Here is a 23,353-nt window from a genome sequence, read left to right on the forward strand (position 1 = left end):
GGCAGAACAGAGTGATAACAGACAGTACAAAGATTCAGCTTGTCGAAACACGTTTCCAGTCTTCTTTTGCAGTTGCGAAACGTGGTCCCGATAACAAGCGGCACATCGATGCATTTGAGCTTTAATGTTGGTGCACATGCTGCACGTAAAATTAACTGAAAGAAGAACACAGGTGTCCGTTATTGATCAACTTAATATCTCCGGACACCTTTCTTTTCTCGACAACCAAAACATTCTCTAGTTGTTCGGTCATCTAGAGACAACAATCACGAAAGGAACACTGGAGGGCATGAGACCGAGTGGGGGAGCAGCGAGCACGTAGGGAGATCAAATAAAGTCGGTCTGCCAGTTCACCTTTCCAGCAGGCGCTAAGCCGGGCACCACACAGCAGCTGGATTTTTGCGGTTTTCTATATTTACACTATACGGATTTCAGAACTCAAATATCAATGCCCCAAATCAGGTTCGTGCAACTCTAAAAAATTCTCACAGAAAGTGTATTTGAAGTTTTCTGAGTACCTTTAATTCTCTAAAACTATAACAATATTTCAATGGGTCACTCGGTTCTCTGCCATACTGCTCACCTGCCGCCAGGCAGCCAGGGTTCAATTTCGGGGCAATACAATTTTTGAAATGAAGGTCCACGATCTAGGAGCATTTCTGCAAAGCAGAAAATATTAAACATGAAAAATACATAAATAAATTGGTATCATTCGAGTCTGGCAATCGCTAGTTCAGGTCTGATTATAGTCATTACCCTATTCTCTTTTTTTCATGCAATTAGAATACCTATGTAATTTCAATATAAAATTTATCAAATATGTGGTAATTAACATATATCTAATTAGTTTTATGAGAATTGTGCATAATCTTATTTCTAATTACATATCACACGCCAAATTCCAGTTTTCATCTTCACATATTTTACGCTTCATGGAAAAACTCGTACAACGTGCACCTTCATTTAGAAATGAGCATTTGCCAGGAACCGAAGCTGGGCCACCCACTGGACAGGACAGGCAAGCCACTCCACCATCGAGGCACGCAGCTCCTCAAACTACTAGTTTATCTTCAGCAAATTAATACACTCGAAAACCTTCAAATTAAATTTTCTCAATAGTTTTTGAGAATACTTTTAACAGCTTTGGGTGATTGATTTTGGCTCTGAATCTCACACACCACGAACATAAAAAATCACAAAGAACTGATTCCCATGTGACCTCATTGCAAGATAAGTTATTAACTGTCAGGGATTGCGATACTTCATTCGCAGGATCGTAATAGTCAGAAATGAGTGTATTGACTTGTCACGTTGTCCGTAAGAACTTACACTGTCATACTGAATTATTTGAGTTGCACAACGGAGGTCACTATCACCAATTTTTGTAAGTCAGTCATCTTGACAACTCGTATTAATTATCAGATAATTTTTCCCAGCAGCCACACGACTCACCTCGGCAGGGCCGAGTGCCGTGATGCGGACTCTCTTGCTCGCGGATCCCACAGCACTGCCGGGCCGGTCCTCCGCCCCCACTGTACCACCGCCCCCTGTAGTGGTGCTGACGCCCCCGCCGGTGGACGACGTCGCCGCAGCGGCCTCCGCCCCCACACCGCTGCCCGTGTTGGGCGGAGTGGACGGGCGTCGCTTTAGGACGATGCGCCGCGGGGTGCCCGAGCTGGGTGTCGCATCCTGCTGGGAGAGGCAAGAGAGCAGATACAGTCCCGGACTTTATTTATTTCGTACCGGGGACACAAAAGTACAAAATATACGAACTACGATGGTTGTCTGAAAACTAATGCCTCCACCTTCGTAACTCTTGAACAGTTGGCAGCATTGCTATGCGGCAGGTACTGGCTTGTTGTTGGCAGAAAGCCTTAGCATTGAATGGTTGTGTTGTTACAGTGTAAAGTGTGGAACCCGTGCAGACGGTCGGTCAATGTGATTTAGGCGACGTGCATTCATTGAATTCTTGGCAGTGGAAGGCGTTACCCCAAAGGAGATTCATCAGAGAATGAAAGCAGTTTACGGTGATTGTGTCGATGTGAGTACTGCGCGCCGTTGGGCGATATGCTTAAAGATGTTGAGGCAGGAACATGTGACCTGTGTGACAAAAATACAGTCGGATGTCCTGTGACAGCAACCACAGAGTTTCACAGGCAAAATGTTGACAAACTGATTCAGAATGATTGTAGTATCAATCAGAGAAAAACAGCAAGCACAATTGGCATTTCACAAGAACGTGTGGGTCACATTATTGCTTTGCTTGGCTATCAGAAGATCTGTGCACGATGGATACTCTGGATGCTGACTCCTGAAATGAAAGCACACAGACTTGAAATTTGCCAGGAACTCCTCTCATATTACAAGAAGGGAGGTGATGCCTTTCTCCATTAAATTGTGACAGGAGATTAAACGTGGGTACACCATTATGACCTGGAGATGAAACGTCAATCTACGGAATATTCACCCCCCCCCCACCCCCCCCCCCCCCCCCCCCACACACACACACACACACACCAAACTCGCCCCAGAAAAAGAAATTCAAAGACACAGCCCTCAGCTGGAAAAATCATGACCACAGTGTTCTGAAACACAGATGGTGTTATCCTTGTTGATTTCCTTGAGTGAGGAACAACAACAAATCCAGAGTGTTACATCACAATGCTGTGAACTCTGAAACGACGGCTAACGAGGGTCCGAAAGGAAAAGGGAAATGTTTTCCTGCAGCATGACAGTGCCAAACCACACACTTCACGTACCACCACATCAGAACTTTTAGAGACTGAATCTCACCGTAAGGCATCCTCTATACAGTCCAGATTTAGCACCGTCTGACTTCCATCTGTTCCAAATGATGAAACACGATCTGCGGGAACAACATTATGCTTCTGATGAAGACGTTGAGGGAAATGTGAGACTGTGGTTGCAGAAACAGTGTCGAATTCTTCCGTGATAGCTTCAGAAAACTTGTTCATTGTTGACAGAAATGTATCCAATTGGCTGGTGATTATGTGGAAAAGTGAATATTGGTAATTAACGATCACATTCTAAGGATTATTTCTGCATTTAATTTATTACAATATTACCATCCAAACCCAATCAACGAAGGTGGAGGCATTCCTTTGTATTCAACCCTCATAGTACATAAAAAAATAAGCTACTTGACATGCAGCTAAAGAACACACCGTAGGTGTGATAGAATTTTCAGTCATACTGTTGTCTTTACTGACTCGGGAGTGTACAGTAAATATTTGTTTAGAAAACACATGTAATATGTTTTTGTCCATTATAATTTTGAAATAAATGCAAAATGTTTATTTTGTTTGTGTTTCATGTTGAGCAAGCAGGGACTGGTGCAACATAGAATTGTGTTGTATTACAGTCTGCAAGGGAGACATATATCCTTTCATATTCATTACTGACAAATGATACTGACAAACAAAAAATTGATATAAGCCAGCACAACTACTGTGTGAATTTACTGCTTTTTGCGCATGTGGACAACCAGGATAGGGAAGGTGTATGCCTTCAAGATGGGACAGCGTTGGCAGTAACTTCACAAGGGGGAATACCTGCACAGACGCGATAACACGGCTCTGCGAATTACTAACCAACATCGGGGAAGCGTGCCGCCCCAGAATACACGCAGAAAAACATGACAATGGCTGTAATCTTTTTATAACAAAGGAATAATTGACTGATATGCCACTCTGAATTCAGAATTTGTATGTTGTATCTGTGTACATACATTTCCAAGTTTGATAAGTAGAAGATAAATATTTCCTCAGAAAAATTACTGAAGAAAAGCAGAAACCATTAGATTGTTTCCTTCCAGCATAAATTGTGCAAGCAGAGCTCTTAATCCTACAGTCAGTAAAGAGAAGAATAAGAAAACAGAATAATATCCACTCCATTAATTGAAGTAAGTCAATACTTCCTCGGAAACGGACAGCTATCATGCTGGTCAGAGCATTTAGTGGAGAGCCAGTGACAGATAGAAGTTACTGCTGTGACGTGCAATCCACAGTGGAATAAGCACATAAGGTCGGCTGTAGGAAAGGAGAATTGTAGGAAATTGTAGTTCATCTGGAAAGGAGACCGCTGCACAGCACTTGTGCAAGTGACTATGAAGTATTGTTTGCCTGAACCACCAGATTGGACTAAAGAAATACACTGAAGCATTTCAGAGGCATGCTACTAGAGTTGTTACCAGTAGATTCAATCGACATTTGACTATTAGAAAAATGCTCCGTGAACTTACGTGGGAATTCCTGGAGGGGAAAAAAGACACTTTTTTCAAAAAACACCATTGAGAAAGTTTAGAAAAACAACTTTTGTGGCACACTGCTGAACAATTCTATTGGCACCAATAAACGTGTCACATACTGACTGCAAAGAGAAGAAAAAAGATATCAGCTCGTGCAGGAACATATAGACAGTCGTTTTTCCCTCGCTCAATTGCCGTGTGGAAAAGGAAAAAGACTGACGGGCAGTGTTGCGAGGTATTCCACGGACTTCGGTAACTACAGACTGTTCGATAGCAAAACAGACAGGAAAAAGTGGATAAGGAGCACCATTCCTGGGAATGGCTGATGCAGTCAGCAGGAGGGTCCTCCAATCACCACTGAAACCAATGAACAAAAAAGTGATGATGATAAGGTTAAAATTTGCTAACACACACATCATAATCGACAAATGTGCACCAGTACACCGAGATAGCAAGACAGAGAAAGAAGGTGTCTGTAAGTAACGGTAGGAACTAGAGGAAACCATAAGAAAGATCCCTATGGGAGACATTTGAATTTGATTAGGGGATTTAAACTCATAATTATGGACAGGAAAGAGATTCAAAAGAACAAGAAAATACCCAGGTCAGAGACTCACTAACAAGATCGGCCAGAGACTGGCCGAATTATGGTATCGACACAATATGAGGATAATATCAACTCACTTCAAGAAAGCTGTGATGTGGGGATCACTAGTCAGATCCCTCGGAGAATACCAAATCGACCGGGTAGCAATTACACACAGCGACACCAAAGTTTGATACGACAAAACAGAAATTGTCAAGGACGAAATGGGGAATGGGAGGAAGAGACAGCCGTGACCTCGGAACAATTCAAAGAGAAGATAATCACTTAATCTGAAGTTAAAATTCCTCAATCAAAAAGGAGAGACACCCACCGTGGAATAAACGTGATAAAGCAAAAGGACGATGGCATACAAAAATAGGTACAGCACCAAAACAGAAGCTAATCTGGCAACATACGCAGAGGTGAGAAAGACACGAGGGAGTAAAAAATAAATACAAAACAGACAAATTAAAAGAAACAGAAGTGGATTTGCGAAACTATAAAAAAGAGGCTTCAACTACACATTTAGTACCAGACTCATAGGATATCAACCACAAAATCTGCTTTTCGGAAAATAAGGATTGAGAACTGCACTGGATAACAAAGGGAACTGCGAGACACTGACCGTAGTGCTTCAAACAAACTACTGAATTGTATTGAACCGGCAGAGAGGTTCTCAAGGAGTACAGAGATCGAGCCAGATGTGCCACAGAAATGGGAAACCCAGAGACAAATCGTGAAAATGAGAGGAAATAGGAATGTACACACATTTAGCAAAAAATCAAAATAGTATTTTAAACAAACAAAACTTTGGAAGAAACTGTATATTGAGAACTGACAAAATTCTTATCAGTTAAAAATAATTCAGAAAAAAAGACAAATCTCAAATTTTACATCAGTGATATAAATTCAGTAGTATAGCGTATCTGACACACAAATCAATATTGTAACAATCATGCAGAATAAGACAAAACAAATAGTTGAGTGTCTATAGCTTAGGAGTAAAGGAGACAGAACAGCATTCAGTCATCGCAAGGCACACACAATTAATGAAAACTTGCAAACTTTTGGAAGAATCAACACACACACACACACACACACACACACACACACACACACACACACACACACACCCGTGTCCCTACATTGTGCTGGTTGGGCCGGTGTTACGCTATCATATTTTTTTGACAAAGATTTGTCAAAGATATGATCAAATATTTGTCAAATTTCTTTGACAAAGATCTTTGATGTGGAGCTACAACGGGGTATTACACTGTCATCATATTTTTCATCAAAGTTCAAGATGGCTGACAACAACAACCTTCCATGTGCAGCAGTTGTGTGCACATTTGGAAGAGAAGTGGGGAAAAGGAAGGAAACGTACCTGGGTGAAAAATTTGTTAGGTGAGCTTCAACTGGAGGACGTCAAGTCATACATAAATTATTTAAGAATGGATGACAATACATTTCAGTATACGGTCAGTGAAGTGTATCGTCATATGACAAAGCACAATACTCACGTAAGCACTGCTATATCCGCAGAAGGTAGGCTCACAGAAACACTCCAATTTCTTGCTACAGGACAGGGTTACTCTAGCTAACAGTACAGCACTCGACTACCACAGTGCATACTAACGAAAATAATAAACATAATCGGGTGAAGCAATTTATAAAGCACTAAAGAACCAATATCTGAAGGTAAATAAATGTTCAATACACTTTACGTGCATTAAGAACTATTTTTATTGTTGAACAAAGTAATAATTACATTTTGTGTCCCACAACTACAAAATTAATAGAAATGTATGAAGCTGATTAGGGGCTTTACAATGTGAGGCATTCTGAGCACAAAAAGAGAGCTCAGAAAATTTTATATATATTATAGGGCATCTTCCTCCTGTATACCAGTTTCCTGAAAGGCTGCCTGGATGTGTCCAGAGGCGGCTGTGGAACTGTCACCTGCAGCGTATCCCACCTGTTCGTCAAAAAACGTTGTACAGTGCCTCGTCAGCTTCATATATTTCACAAACGTACTACTGGTGGCAGATAGCTGCACTGACGTTAACGCTCCAAGTGGTAACATTTCAGACTGCAGTGAACAGAAGACGAGCGACTTTTACGATCATTTCTACGGTGAGGCCCTAGATTTGACGATATTTATTTGACAACGTGCTAGATTTGACAAAGTTTCCTGTTACACCATCAAATTTCTTTGACATAAATATTTGACATATCAACTTTAACAAAGAAATATGATAGTGTAATACCGGCCTTACACACACAATGCTGGGATTTCTGATCAGCAGGTGGGGTGGATGCTGTGTCTGGTGAGGTGGATACAGGGAGGATGAGGTGGGAGCAAGAAGATGGGTTCGGGATGGATAACTAATGGCTCAAAGGGAGGCAGTATGGTTTTGGCTAGGAAGGAGAGGGAGGGGTGGCAGGTCCACAGGCTAGGCACGAGGTACCCGGGTACGGGGGCCGGTCAGGCGTAATGCACGGTGAAGGTGACGCAGGGATGCGGATTGCGAGAGGGCGACAGGACAGAAGGAGGGAAAATTGTTGGGTGTGGGGACAATGAGTTAACAAGGAGGGGAGCCCAGGATGTATTGCAAGGATAATGCCCATCTGTATAATTCAGAAAAGCTGTTGGTGAAGGGAAGGAACCAGGTTTATTAGCAGCTACTGCATGTCACGCTACAGGGGGTCAACTGATTCTCGGCCACAGTTTGGTGGTGACCATTCATCCTGACAGATAGGTGGTCGGTTGTCGTGCTGACATAAAATGCAGCAGATTTGGTATATGAAATGGCCTGCTCAAACCCCAAACCCCATGTCTGGCTCAAGTTCACTGATGATACCTTCATGATCTGAACTTAGGATTCATTGCCTCATATTTCCACTGAAGACCTAGGTGCAAGACCTGCCTGATTCAACCACACAGCACTTTCTACTCCCTCAATCACCAGCTTATCCTAACCTGTCGGAGGCTGGACCACCTGTGAAAGCATCCTATGTCATATACCGACTCTGCAACAATCACTGCACAGATTTTTATGTCCGGCATTACAACTGACCACGGTCCACCAAAACGAATGACCACTGCCAAACTAAGTGGAACAACATGTTCAAGTGCAACCACTACTTCACAATTCCCGAACCATTTGGATCCTTTCCTCCAGCACCAGCTTTTCTGAACTATGTACATGGGAGTTATACTTGCCACACATCCTTTGCTCCCTGTAATCCTAACAGGTGAATGGGTGTCACACGTGTCAAATGCCTGTACGCAAGATTTCCACACTCCTACACATCAAGAGGTCCACTGTTTCCGATGCGATAGTGAAGTGGGAACGTAAAGAGATACGTACGAAACAATAGTGTATAGGTCGACCTCGTCTGTTGACTGACAGAGGCTGCCGACAGTTGAGAGGGTCGTAATGTGTAATAGGCAGTCATCTATCCAGACCATCACACAGGAATACCAAACTGCATGAGAATCCACTGCAAGTACTATGACAGTTAGGCAGAAGGTGAAAAAACTTGGATTTCACGGTCGAGACACTGTTCATAAACCACACATCATGCTGGTAAATGCGAAAAGATGACTCACTCGGTGTAAGAGCGTAAACATTGGACTATTGAACAGTGGAAAAATGTTGTTTGGAGTGACGATTCACGGTACCCAATGTGGCGATCTGATGGCACGGTGTAGGTATGGTGAATGCCCAGTGAACGTCGTCTGCCAGCATGTGTAGTGCCAACAGTCCAATTCGGAGGCAGTGGTATTATGGTGTGGTCGTGTTTTTCATGGAAGGGGCTTGCACCCCTTGTTGTTTTGCGTGGCACTATCACAGCACAGGCCCACACTGATGTTTTAAGTACTCTCTTGCTTCCCAACATTGAACAGCAATTCAGGGATGGCTACTGCATCTTTCAACACTATCAAGCACCTGTTCATAACGTACGGCCTGTGGCAGAGTGGTTACATGACATTAACATCCCTGTAATGGACTTGCCTGCACAGAGTCTGGACTGGCCTGCACAGAGTCCTGACCTGAATTCTATAGAACACCTTTGAAACACTGACTTCGTGCCAGGCCTCACCGACCGACATCAATACCTCTCGTCAGAGCAGCATTCTGTGAAGAATGGGCTGCCATTCCCCGAGAAACCTTCCAGCACCTGATTGAACATACGCCTGCGAGAGTGGAAGCTGTCATCAAGGCTTTTGATCACATAGTGTAGTTTATTAAAAGTATTTAAATTCAAAATACAAATATTTTTTTGTATTTCAAATGTAAATACATAATTGTTCTGAATAAAAGTATTTAAATCCAAAATATGTATATTCTAAATATCTTTATTCAAATAAGATATCACTAATTAGTGAACATTTTACATGGCATTTATTTCACTGATTTTAACAGCAATAATAGTTTAAATATTTAATCTTTCATATTCTGCCTATGTGGCCTCATTATTATTCCACCAAATGAGGAAATACTTGTTCAACGGGAGAAGAAGTCAGTAAACAAGTACGATATTTCATTAAAAAAAATTACTGTTGGATATCTGCTCAAGGAATCTAAACTGTTGCCATTGTCTTTTAAATACTGTAGTGTTTCCAGATCTACTGTAGTGTTGGCAGTATCACTGGTTATCAAAGAATTGGACACCTCATCAAACATATAATAAGTTCAACCTTTTTTTTATCAGAATGTTGCATATTCTTCCCATCTCCTTCTTCTAGTTTCATCTTTAACAATTCTGAAATAAAAAGTTCTTCAACATATTCTCTGCTAGCGTTCAGTACCTATTTCAGTTTGAAAAATGGGGTAACTATGGATGCCAATGTGCCTCCTTTGCTTTTGGTTCCTTTAATTTATAGAAACTCTCAAAACACCTATGAAGACTTACTTTTATAATTTCTGTCTGCACACCACACCATTTGTGAGCTGCTTAGCATTCTCACTAGTTCTGGCAGAAGACATGCACAGTTATGTATCTCTGGCCATCCCTAAACTTACATGCCATCAGCAATAGGTTTTGAACAGGTTATGTATTAATTAAGAAATTTTATTTCCATTTCTTTATAAGCTGCTAATCTGATTTTCCCTACCGTTTTATTTAGAGCATCCTTGACTGTGAGTAGGTCTCGAATAGAATTTTAGTATGAATTCCACCATATTGCACATGGATAATTTTCCATGTTGTTTCTAAAATAGGGTCCAAAAGCTTTACAAGTGCTTGAAATTTTGACATGGCTTCATCATAAACTTTTTTTGTATGAGTTACTTTTGAGGTCTGGCCTTATATATATACCTTTAAGCTATTAAGTTGGCTCTGAGCACTATGGGACTTAACTGCTAAGGTCATTAGTCCCCTAGAACTTAGAACTAGTTAAACCTAACTAACCTAAGGACATAACAAACATCCATGCCCGAGGCAGGATTCGAACCTGCGACCGTAGCGGTCTTGCGGTTCCAGACTGCAGCGCCTTTAACCGCACGGCCACTTCGGCCGGCAAGCTATTAAGTGTAATGTGTCCAACCTCGCTGCCACCTTCATTCAATTTATTTGGCATTATCAGATGATTCTGGTTTGTTTGACATTAAACAAACAGTAATGGTACACACAATGTGTTCTGAAGTCTTAATACTGTTTCTAATAATTAGAACCATGGTCATTTTTGCTTGACAGGTGTACATGCGGTGCTTATTGCGCCATCTGTATCTGTTGTGGAACTACTTTTGTTTTAACAAATGGCTCATTAAACAAAAGAAAACTACGAAGTATGAAATAAAACTACTACTATTTAGTGACTGGTTTGCTTTACTCCTGAATTGCTATGGAAGCATGAAAGACCTATGCTATTTGACGTAGGATGCACTAGGTGGTGAGCTTAGTTTTTTCATTGTTACACATCTTTTCTGACAGCTGGGTCATTATAACACTGTTATCAGTAGTGAATGCACAGAGCAAGTAGTGGTACCGAGTTAGAAGTTCAGGTCGTCTGTATTTACATCTGGTCAGAGAGTTGAAGAAAAGAGACATGTGGAATATAAGGTTGGGAGTGTTTATGGAGTTATATGTTAAATGACATAAAAAATTAGTTAGATGATGTAAATTGGATAATCTTTTAAATTTAGCAGAAGTAACTTTACAAGATCAAATGCCAACTTACACATTTTGTGGTTGGTTAATCGATTTGGGGGTGCGGAGCAAAAAAGGGGGAAGGAAGTCAGCCGTGCCCTTTCAAAGGAACCATCCCGGCATCCACCTAAAGTGATTTACGGAAATCACAAAAAACCTAAATCGGGATGGCCGGACGCAGGTTTGAACCGTCGTCCTGCCGAATGCGAGACCAGTGTGCCGACCACTGCGCCACCTCGCTCAGTCGCATTTTGTGTCGGTGCCGACTGTTAGTGGGGTTGCGAACATGGGTAATAGCTTATAACCGACCTTAAAGTATTATAATCAGATTTGTACGCAACGAACTTGAATTAACTGTAGCTTCTCTGTAGTAAATGGACTTTTATTTGTGAATTACATCAGTGTGAAAGAGGAGGACGCAACTGTGTGTGCACTATAGACTGACGATTAATAAATTAAGTCTTTTATTGCAGGAGACCCTCGGCGCCAATTGTGTGTGGCAGTTAATTATCGGTACCTCACGGACACCGGCTACACAGTTTTATTATCTGCCCGGTACGGTTGTACATTTTCTCCCTTCGAAAAACCAGTTACCTTCAAATTAAATGTTCTGTGGTGTCTCAAAAACAGGTGGGGAGCTTACAACTAGACTGGACTACGCAGGACCAAATTTAACTATAGTCAGGAACAAGGTGACTGCACAACAGAAACAAAAAAGTGCAATGATGACTTCCTCAAACTAAAATGAAAGCAGGCGATAAGCTTTACAGTTTCTTTTAAGTGTAATTTTGTAAATCAATTATCAGTTTACTATGTAATGCATAAGTAACGCAGACGACATTCAAATGTGACATGTAGCACATATTGCAGATACAGTCAACAGCACTTACCAATAAGGACACAGATACTTTTCTTATCCATATCTTTTGGTTACTTGTGTGGCCTGGGGTCCACATTAACCCAGACTGCAGCCAGCAGCCGGCATACCTTCTGCGCGGCCTGCGGCTGCTCCCCTCCTGCCGGTGAGGCTGCAGCTGGGGCCGGCGTCGCCGGCACCGCCCCCGCCCCCACCACGTCGGGCAGTGCGCCGGCACCGCTCAGGACTTCCTCCTCCTCCTCCCGGCCGAGCACCGCGTCTTCTTCGTCGCCGGCTATCTCGTCGCCCTGTGTGGGGAACGCCGTACTGTCAGCAAATCTCGGTGAGGAGAACACCGCACTGTTAGCAAACTCCTCTGAAGACTAAACCACTTTACTCTACTTCCCAACTGTGAGGAGGTAGAATGGCTGGCCCGGAGGTAAGAGGCAGTTCCCTATCACAATCACAGAGGGAAAAACGATTGTTTCAGAGAGTGGAGGCCCTGCCCTATACGAGAACTTGTTATTCTTCATCATCAAATCCCCAGCTGAATGTGCTCTAAAACTCTTACCACCTAAACCTCTACTAATGCCTACGTGACCCTCGACTTCCTCTCGACCCCACCCAATCGGCACGAGAAGATATGGTCCAAAACTTCTCTAAATGAAAATGTCAAACTTTAAAACAAGCATACACCAGGCAAGAAGAGCTGGAGGCTGAAAAGTCAGTTTGCCCAATGGATTAATTGGGGTGTAAGGGGGGGGGGGGGGGGTGTTGCAAGAATTCAACTAATCAAACTAAACAACTTCAACAAAATACTGCAGCTTATAATACCGAGAGGGGAAGGCGGAGAGAGAGAGAGAGAGAGAGAGAGAGAGAGAGAGAGAGAGGAAGAAGAAGAAAATCTAATTTTGGAAGTAATAACTGTGAAACGTGACGTGCTGACAAGGAAATGTGTGTTGCTCAAATGGGACTTTCAGAAAATCGCTGTTAGATGTCAGTCAATGAGTCTTCTCAGTTTGCAGTCAGTCAGAAGAAAGACAACATCCACTCAACAGATGCATTTTGTGTTCTGCCATTTGCACAGAGCAACGTCAGTGATTTAGGTCCAGTGTGTTTTTTGTTGGTGTTTCGGCACTGATCCCCCTGCACCCAGAAACATTTGGTTTGACTTAAGCAATGCTCTGGTAGAGGACACGGAAGATGATGTATTTTTGCCCCAGTTAATTTTGAATGATGCCACAAAATTTCACGTTAGTGGTAATGTTAATTGACATTATACTCCAGATCCCTCACGGCATTATTGAGTACGAAAGTGATTCACCTAAAGCGACTGTTTCTTGTACCATTTCTCATGAAACAGTGTACAGCCCTTGTTTTTTGACGAGCAACACAGCATTTGTAATGGCATAGCTAAAAGTCGAGGGACATCAGAGGGAAGCAGTGGTTGGGAAGGGAGTGAGACAGGGTTGTAGGCTATCCCCGATATTATTCAATCTCTATATTGAGCAAGCAGTGAAGGAAACAAAAGAAAAATTCAAAGTAGGTATTAAAATCCATGGAGAAGAAATAAAAACATTGAGGTTCGCCGATGACATTGTAATTCTGTCAGAGACAGCAAAGGACTTGGAAGAGCAGTTGAACGGAGTGGACAGTGTCTTGAAAGGAGGGTATAAGATGAACATCAACAAAAGCAAAACAAGGATAATGGAATGTAGTCAAATTAAGTCGGGTGATGCTGAGGGAATTACACTCCTGGAAATTGAAATAAGAACACCGTGAATTCATTGTCCCAGGAAGGGGAAACTTTATTGACACATTCCTGGGGTCAGATACATCACTTGATCACACTGACAGAACCACAGGCACATAGACACAGGCAACAGAGCATGCACAATGTCGGCACTAGTACAGTGTATATCCACCTTTCTCAGCAATGCAGGCTGCTATTCTCCCATGGAGACGATCGTAGAGATGCTGGATGTAGTCCTGTGGAACGGCTTGCCATGCCATTTCCACCTGGCGCCTCAGTTGGACCAGCGTTCGTGCTGGACGTGCAGACCGCGTGAGACGACGCTTCATCCAGTCCCAAACATGCTCAATGGGGGACAGATCCGGAGATCTTGCTGGCCAGGGTAGTTGACTTACATCTTCTAGAGCACGTTGGGTGGCACGGGATACATGCGTACGTGCATTGTCCTGTTGGAACAGCAAGTTCCCTTGCCGGTCTAGGAATGGTAGAACGATGGGTTCGATGACGGTTTGGATGTACCGTGCACTATTCAGTGTCCCCTCGACGATCACCAGTGGTGTACGGCCAGTGTAGGAGATCGCTCCCCACACCATGATGCCGGGTGTTGGCCCTGTGTGCCTCGGTCGTATGCAGTCCTGATTGTGGCGCTCACCTGCACGGCGCCAAACACGCATACGACCATCATTGGCACCAAGGCAGAAGCGACTCTCATCGCTGAAGACGACACGTCTCCATTCGTCCTTCCATTCACGCCTGTCGCGACACCACTGAAGGCGGGCTGCACGATGTTGGGGCGTGAGCGGAAGACGGCCTAACGGTGTGCGGGACCGTAGCCCAGCTTCATGGAGACGGTTGCGAATGGTCCTCGCCGATACCCCAGGAGCAACAGTGTCCCTAATTTGCTGGGAAGAGGCGGTGCGGTCCCCTACGGCACTGCGTAGGATCCTACGGTCTTGGCGTGCATCCGTGCGTCGCTGCGGTCCGGTCCCAGGTCGACGGGCACGTGCACCTTCCGCCGACCACTGGCGACAACATCGATGTACTGTGGAGACCTCACGCCCCACGTGTTGAGCAATTCGGCGGTACGTCCACCCGGCCTCCCGCATGCCCACTATACGCCCTCGCTCAGAGTCCGTCAACTGCACATACGGTTCACGTCCACGCTGTCGCGGCATGCTACCAGTGTTAAAGACTCCGATGGAGCTCCGTATGCCACGGCAAACTGGCTGACACTGACGGCGGCGGTGCACAAATGCTGCGCAGCTAGCGCCATTCGACGGCCAACACCGCGGTTCCTAGTGTGTCCGCTGTGCCGTGCGTGTGATCATTGCTTGTACAGCCCTCTCGCAGTGTCCGGAGCAAGTATGGTGGGTCTGACACACCGGTGTCAATGTGTTCTTTTTTCCATTTCCAGGAGTTTAGATTAGGAAATGAGACACTTAGGTAGTTAAGGAGTTTTGCTATTTGGGGAGCAAAATAACCGATGATGGTCGAAGTAGAGAGGATATAAAATGTAGACTGGCAATGGCAAGGAAAGCGTTTCTGAAGAAGAGAAATTTGTTAACATCGAGTACACATTTAAGTGTCAGGAAGTCGTTTCTGAAAGTATTTGTATGGAGTGTAGCCATGTATGGAAGTGAAACGTGGATGATAAATAGTTAGGACAAGAAGAGAATAGAAGCTTTCGAAATGTGGTGCTACAGAAGAATGCTGATGATTAGATGGGTAGATCACATAACTTATGAGGAAGTATTGAATAGGATTGGGGAGAAGAGAAGTTTGTGGCACAACTTGACTAGAAGAAGGGATCGGTTGGTAGGACATGTTCTGAGGCATCAAGGGATCACAAATTTAGCATTGGAGGGCAGCGTGGAGGGTAAAAATTGTAGAGGGAGACCAAGAGATGAATACACTAAGCAGATTCAGAAGGATGTAGGTTGCAGTAGGTACTGGGAGATGAAGGAGCTTGCACAGGATAGAGTAGCATGGAGAGCTGGATCAAACCAGTCTCTGGACTGAAGACAACAACAACAAGCTAAAATTGAGATACTGATTCTGTGAGTATTCTGCAATTCATCCCATGTTTGTAGTATGTTTTTATCAATAAATACAGACTTTGGAAATCAAGTCATTCTTTTTGGACATACTCAAAAAATAGCTTGGGACTTAAATTTGCATACTGGTGGGTGTAGCTCTGCTAACTCATAAGAAGGGGAAACACTATATCACTAGACCACGTCCACCTTCGCCACGGTGATCTACGCGGTCCTCGAGTCGAATGCTAAGACTGGCCTCTAAGCAATTTGTTCCTACGCATCTACTTCCACCTCAACCGAAGAAATCTATTAAATAAATGTCCCAATGAAGGGAAAATTCCAGTCACAGAGAACTCTTCAATAAATGTGACAACATGATCATCATCAATTACAGATCTGTTAGTCTTTTGTCTACCTTTTACAAAGCCACTAACAAAAATCATTACCATCCACCTGAGTCAGAAATTTGATTTGTAGCAGACAGTCGAACTGGCGGGACTCAGAAGAGGTTTCAGTACAACTGATTGTATTCGAGCAGTACACACATTAATAGCAAAATGTATGGAGCATTTTACATAGCCTTCGTAGACTACCAGAAGGTGTTTGACACGATCAAAACATGGGCAGTATTCAGAGGGATGCACAGAGCCAGTATTGAATGCAAATATACCAACTTAATCTCCTACATGTGGAAATAAAGACTCAGTATCAGAGATGGGCATAAAATGATAATTGGATCCTTCTATCACCCAACAGAATCATCTCCTGATCTAACTGAAAACTTCAGAGAAAATCTCAGTTCACTTTTACATAAGTTCCCCAATCATACTGTAACCATCGGTGGAGACTTTGGAGGAGGAGGAGGAGGAGGAGATTACTGTTTAACGTCCAGTCGACAATGAGGTCATTAGAGACGGAGCACAAGCTCGGATTAGGGAAGGAAGATATATATGTTTAGTAAACTAGATAAAAAATCAGTAGTATCTATTCTCAGTGAGGAACTTGAAACTTTCAGCACAGGGCAGGAGCATGCAGAGGAACTCTGGCTCAAGTTTAAAAGAATAGTTCACCAGCAGAACAGTTCATAATGGGAGGGAACCTCCATGGTATACAGTCAATGTAAAGAAACTTCTAAAGAAACAGAAAGTACTGCATAACAGGTGTAAAACAAGCATAGGGCTACAAATAGACACTGAATGAAACGCATTTGGCTGTCAAGAGAGCAATGTGTGATACCTTCAATGACTACCATAGCAGAATATTGTCAAATGATATGTCACAAAATCTAAAGAAATTCTGTGGTGTTGGTGGCAAAAAAGTCAGTGTCCATTCCCCAGTGAATGAGATGGGAACTGAAATTGAGTGTAGCAAAGCAAAAGCTGAAATGCTTAACGCTGTTTTCAAGTGTTTCTTTACAAAGGAAAACCCAGGACACCTGCCCGAATGTAATACTTGTACTACTGAAAAGAGGAATGAAAAAAGTATTAGTGTCAGTGGTCTTGAGACACAGCTGAAATCATTAAAATTGAACAAAACTCCAGGCCCCAATAGAATCCCTTCAGATTCTATATTGAATTTGCAGCTGAGTTAGCCCATTTTCTGACTGTAATCCATCGTAGATCACTCTAACAAGAAACTGTGCCCCGTGCTCGGACAAAGGCACAGGTCACACCTGTCTATAAGAATGTGATCTACAAAAGTACCGTCCAATAAACTTGACATCAATTTGTTGTCTTAGAACATATTCTGAACTCAAACATAATGAGGTACCTCGAACAGAATGACCTCCTCAAGACCGATCAGTACGGATTTCGAAAACATCGATCGTGTGAAACCTGACTCGCACTTTTCTCTCGTGACATACTGAAGTCTTTGGATCGAGGCAACCAGGTTTCTCGATTTCCAAAAAAAACATTTGACTCAATACCGCACCACTGCTTATTTCCAAAAGTACCATCACATGGGGTATCAAGTGAAATTTGTGACTGGACTGAGGACTTTTTAGTAGGGAGGGCACAGCACGTTGTCTCGGATGGAGACACCTCGTCAGGTGTAGAAGGAACTTCGGCTGTGCCCCAGAGAAGAGTGTTGTGGCCCTTACTGTTCATGTTTTATATTAATGACCTTGCAGACAATATTAATAGTAAAATCAGGTTTTTTGCAGAAGATGCAGTTATCTACAATGAAGTACTGTCTGCAAGACACTGCATAAATATTCAGTCAGATCTTTATGTGATTTCAGTATAGTGCAGAGACTGGCAACTTGCTCTAAATGTACAGAAAAGTGAAATTTTGCACTTCACAAAACGAAAAAACCTAGAATGCTATGACCATAATTTCAATGAGTCACTGCTGGAATTGGCCTACTCATACAAACAACTGGGTGTAACACTTTGTAGGGATATGAAATTTAATGATCACGTATGTTCAGTCACGGGTAAAGCAGTTGGTAGACTTCAGTTTATTAGTAGAATAAGGGGGAAGTGCAAAAAGTCTACTAAAGAGATTGCTTACAAATCACTCGTGCGAAAATCCTAGAATACTGCTCAAGCGTGTGGGACCCGTACCACACAGGACTAACAGGGAACACTGAATGTATACAGAAAAGAGCAGCACGAATGTTCGTTTAAATCACTGGAGAGTGTCACAGAAGGACTGACGGAACAGAAATGGCAGACTCTTGAAGACAGACGTAAACTGTTCCAAGAAAGACTACTGACAAAGTTTCAAGAAACAGCTCGAAATGATTACTCTAGATATATACTACAACCCCCTATGTATCGCTCACACAGGGAAGACAGGATTAGAATAATTACTGCATGCGCAGATGCATTCAAACAGTAATTCTTTCCACGTTCCATACGTGAATGGAACAGGAAGAAATCCTAATAAGTGGTGAAATGTGGCGTACCCTCTGTCACGCACCTCACAGTGGTTTGTAGAGTGTAGATGTAGATGTATAAGTAGCACAAATTGGCTATGGGTCTGTCAAAGGGCAACAGAGAGCAATGCCTGGAGTGGGATCAAATACGTAGAGATAAGAGTGGGGATCTATCACATTGGCGAGTGGATAGTGAGACTAAAGGTGCGTTGGACAGAACACGTGGCCAGAAATAAGGTGCCCTGTGACGAGATGGGGAGATGAAATCCGACGACGACTGGGAAAAAAATGGAAAACTAGATCTACACCGCAACAGCAAAGCTTGACACGGACCTCTTCAGAAGAGGCCTATGTCCCAGATTGTATATTTAGAAGCTGAAGAAGAAGAAGAAGAAGAAGAAGGGAAAGGAAGAATGGATGGTCAGTACTACTTGTAAGAGGGGAAGTTTGGAGTGCTGCTGACAAAGAGTTCAAAGTACAGAAGCTTTCTAGATGTTTCAATTTTTTTTTTTGTCAATGAATATAAACTTGAAAACAATATTATAAAGAAATAAGAGGAAGCCAACAAAGCTGTAAAATTACATACAACACTCGAAGAATTTGACCAAGACTGAAAGTGCTAAGTCACTCAGAGTTATTGATAGCCTTGAGAGAGCCAGACATGATAAAAGTATTCCACCTGGAAGACATGTTTGACTGCGGAAATACCCTCAGACTTCAACAAGAATGTAATAATTCCAATTCCCAGGAAGGCAGGTGCTGACAGAAGTGGATGCCACTGAATTATCACTTTAATAATTAATGGTTCCAAAACATTGACACAAATTATTTTCAGAAAAATGGAAAAACTGGTATAAGATGATCTTTTCAAAAATCAGTTTGAATTCCAGGTAAATGGACAAACATGTGAGGCCATACTGACTGACTTACCTTAGAAGGTAGAGTCGAGAAAGGCTAACCCGTTTAAAGCATTTGTAATTTGGAGAAACCTTTGGACAGTGCTGATGGCAATACACTGTTTGTAATTCTGAAGGTAATAGGGATAAAATACAGGGAGTGAAAGATTATTTACAGCTTGTACAGAAAACAGACAGCAGTTATAAAGAGTTGAAGGATATGAAAAGGGGAAACAGTAGTTGGGATGTAAGACGGATATGTAGCCTATCCCCAATTTTAATAACACTGTTTACTGAAAAGATAGTAATGAAAGCAAGGAGAAATTTTTGAAAGAGAATTAATGTTCAGGGAGGAATAAAAGCCGTATCGAGGTTTGCCCACAACATTTTAATTCGTACGGAGACAGCAAAGTACACGGAGGAGTAGTTGAACAGAATGGATAGTGCCTTCAAAAGAGGTTATAAAATCAACAACACCTAAAGTAAAACAAGCATGAAGTAGTAGAATTAAATCAGGTCTCCCTAGGGAATCAGATTAGGAAATAGGATACTAAAAGTAATAGGTAAGTTTTACAACTTGGGCAGCAAAATAACTACGATGGCTATTCAAAACACAGACTCGCTCCAAAACATCAAAAATATTTCTGAAAAAGAATGTCAATGAGATAAGAGTTTTGCCATCAGTGCAGCTCAGTAGGCAGCCTCCGAAGCAATAAGGCAAGAGAGGCGTCATTCTGCAGTGGTGGCCGGCGTGCGTGAGTTGCAGCTACCTCAGTGACCGGCTAAGACACCTGTTAAACTGCTTCGGAACGTTCACTGTGAGATTTAAACCCCTGTTGCCGATAACTACCGTATGTAAGGAGATGGGACGTGAGACACCAGTACTTTGCTGGAAGACGGAAAGAGAATAGCCGATACGTTGTGTTTGCACTGTGACCTTATGCGGTAGGAAACCCGTAAAGATTTTACTGCAGTCACACACTGCAGAAACCACCACAGACACAAAATTATGATGGTCACTAATCTAGTCAAACTGTTAATCCTGGGATATTAATACTGACCTTCAGTTCCATTGACATCCCTCACGAATTCCTCTATGATGCAAGAAACTGACGTCCTCCCCAATTAACATACATACTGGTACAGATAGAAGCACTTACACCTGAATCTACATCATCGTCTTCATCGTCGTGGCCCAAGATGTCCTCTGCATCGACATCCGCATCAATTCCTGCAACAATCGAGAATAGCGATAACTGTATTTCGACAAGACTGGAAACTGCAGCAAGTAGATCAACTGTCTACTGCATTATAAGGTGTGTGGGGAAAAATAACCTTTGTCAGGTAATAAAGTGCCTCGGATTTGCAGACAATTTGGCGGTACTATCTCAAAACATTACTGGTGCAGAAATACAGGGTTATTACAAATGATTGAAGCGATTTCACAGCTCTACAATAACTTTATTATTTGAGATATTTTCACAATGCTTTGCACACACATACAAAAACTCAAAAAGTTTTTTTAGGCATTCACAAATGTTCAATATGTGCCCCTTTAGTGATTCGGCAGACATCAAGCCGATAATCAAGTTCCTCCCACACTCGGCGCAGCATGTCCCCACCAATGAGTTTGAAAGCATTGTTGATGCGAGCTCGCAGTTCTGGCACATTTCTTGGTAGAGGAGGTTTAAACACTGAATCTTTCACATAACCCCACAGAAAGAAATCACGTGGGGTTAAGTCGGAAGAGCGTGGAGGCCATGACACCAATTGCTGACCATGATCTCCACCACGACCGATCCATCGGTTTGCCAATCTCCTGTTTAAGAAATGCCGAACATCGTGATGGAAGTGCGGTGGAGCACCATCCTGTTGAAAGATGAAGTCAGCGCTGTCGGTCTCCAGTTGTGGCATGAGCCAATTTTCCAGCATGTCCAGATACACGTGTCCTGTAACATTTTTTTCGCAGAAGAAAAAGGGGCCGTAAACTTTAAAACGTGAGATTTCACAAAACATGTTAACTTTTGGTGAATTGCGAATTTGCTGCACGAATGCGTGAGGATTCTCTACCGCCCAGATTCGCAGATTGTGTCTGTTCACTTCACCATTAAGAAAAAATGTTGCTTCATCACTGAAAACAAGTTTCGCACTGAACGCATCCTCTTCCGTGAGCTGTTGCAACCGCACCGAAAATTCAAAGCGTTTGACTTTGTCATCGGGTGTGAGGGCTAACTTGCCCGCACGCGTTTAACCGTTTCGTCGCTCACTGCAGGCCGACCCGCTGATTTCCCCTTACAGAGACATCCAGAAGCTTTAAACTGCGCATACCATCGTCGAATGGAGTTAGCAGTTGGTGGATCTTTGTTGAACTTCGTCCTGAAGTGTCGTTGCACTGTTATGACTGACTGATGCGAGTGCATTTCAAGCACGACATACGCTTTCTCGGCTCCTGTCGCCATTTTGTCTTACTGCGCTCTCGAGCGCTCTGGCGGCAGAAACCTGAAGTGCGGCTTCAGCCGAACAAAACTTTATGAGTTTTTCTACGTATCTGTAGTGTGTCATGACCATATGTTAATGAATGGAGCTACAGCGAATTTATGAAATTGCTTCAATCATTTGTAATAGCCCTGTACAATTCAGTCTCAAAGAGCACACAGAGTAACAAATACAGATTTACAGTCATTATGGCACAGAAACGCTGTAACAAATATGTCTGAAAGGCCCACGCACAGAATCGCGGTTTGGAGAGGGGCCTCGTGCTCTGTTCCTATTTGAGCTAGGAATGTGGGGTTCTGTTTAGGCCGGACCAGAGGCCATCTGTATAGCCAGTCGAACATCTATTTTACCGTAGCTATGTTACAGTATATTAAGCAAGTTTTGAATGACGGACCAGAGCTGGTGCCCATGCAAATTGTGCAAATCGATTGATTCCTTTCACAAAAGATTTTAATTAGGCTGACATTAATGCTCAGTTACAGGCACCATTTGTATGTGCACTGTTCAGATTTCATGTACAAAAACAGTCACCCTCATTCAGATTTTATAAGCAAAAACAGTCATCCTCAAATAACTCCAGACTGGAGAGAGGCTGATGCTTCAAATTTGGACTAAGAAAAGTTTCAACTGTTTTAAAAAGTTTCTTTGTTTGGATTTTACATGCAAAAAAATACATTTTTCTGGTAAGTTTCTGAAGTGCACCACTTCTCTACTTTGACCCTGCACGAATCAGTATAAACTTTGCACAAAGGTAAATAACGAGATAAAGCCAAAACGAATTTTTTTAATGTGATAATCTCTATCTCTTGTCGAGATACAATGATTTAAAGTCGAGCTAAATGTAACAGTAAAAACTCGCTGTTATGTGAAATGAATGCGTTGAAACGGATTAAAGGGAATTAAATAAATAAAATTGCATCCTTACAATAAAATTTAAAATTCACTTTCAAAAATTTAGCTTCATTTGGATTTTATGTGCAAAGAACACATTTTTTGTGAATTTTTTTAATTGCACCATTTCCACCTTTTAAATGTGTGCAGAGTGGTTCAAATTTTATAAGAAGGTAGACAAATACTGGTAATTAATGGTCATCCTGTTGATTTGTGAAAACTATCTGTTGCCACAATACAAGCAACGTGGTTCAAAAGTCTATAAAAAAACCTAAACCAGATCTCGTGGCCCGAGTCAACAAAAATCTACACTGGTTGCCATGTTATGGCAATCTAATGTCAAATTTATGGTAGAGTAAAAGTCGGGAACCAGATGGAAACGTGTTCATATCGAAGCACAAAATAAGGCAAATATATCCTGACTTTTGACTTATTTGGCAGCTTCAAAGACATTTACATCAAAACATCTCACATATTCACACTCTTTTACAAGTTTACCCTACTACCCCAGTGCAGTAAACTCTCCGAGATACAC

At 42.5% G+C, this 23,353-nt stretch overlaps 1 protein-coding gene across 2 annotated transcripts in view; it reads right to left on the reverse strand.

Moving 5' to 3' along the window:
* LOC124553871 (uncharacterized protein C31H12.03c) overlaps positions 1 to 23,353 on the reverse strand; it is a 104,313-nt gene that overhangs the window by 33,501 nt on the left and 47,459 nt on the right. Inside the window, exons 3-5 of one of the 2 annotated variants that reach the window (XM_047127872.1) lie at positions 20,592 to 20,662; positions 11,997 to 12,173; positions 1,453 to 1,689 (exon numbers count right to left, since the gene is read on the reverse strand). In XM_047127872.1, the coding sequence (XP_046983828.1) occupies positions 1,453 to 1,689; positions 11,997 to 12,173; positions 20,592 to 20,662 (485 nt within the window). Of the gene's footprint in view, positions 1 to 1,452; positions 1,693 to 11,996; positions 12,174 to 20,591; positions 20,663 to 23,353 lie in introns of both variants that reach the window. The other variant, XM_047127871.1, reaches the window with a different exon arrangement.

Source organism: Schistocerca americana, chromosome 11 (assembly GCF_021461395.2).
Source record: "Schistocerca americana isolate TAMUIC-IGC-003095 chromosome 11, iqSchAmer2.1, whole genome shotgun sequence".
Classification (NCBI taxonomy): domain Eukaryota; kingdom Metazoa; phylum Arthropoda; class Insecta; order Orthoptera; family Acrididae; genus Schistocerca; species Schistocerca americana.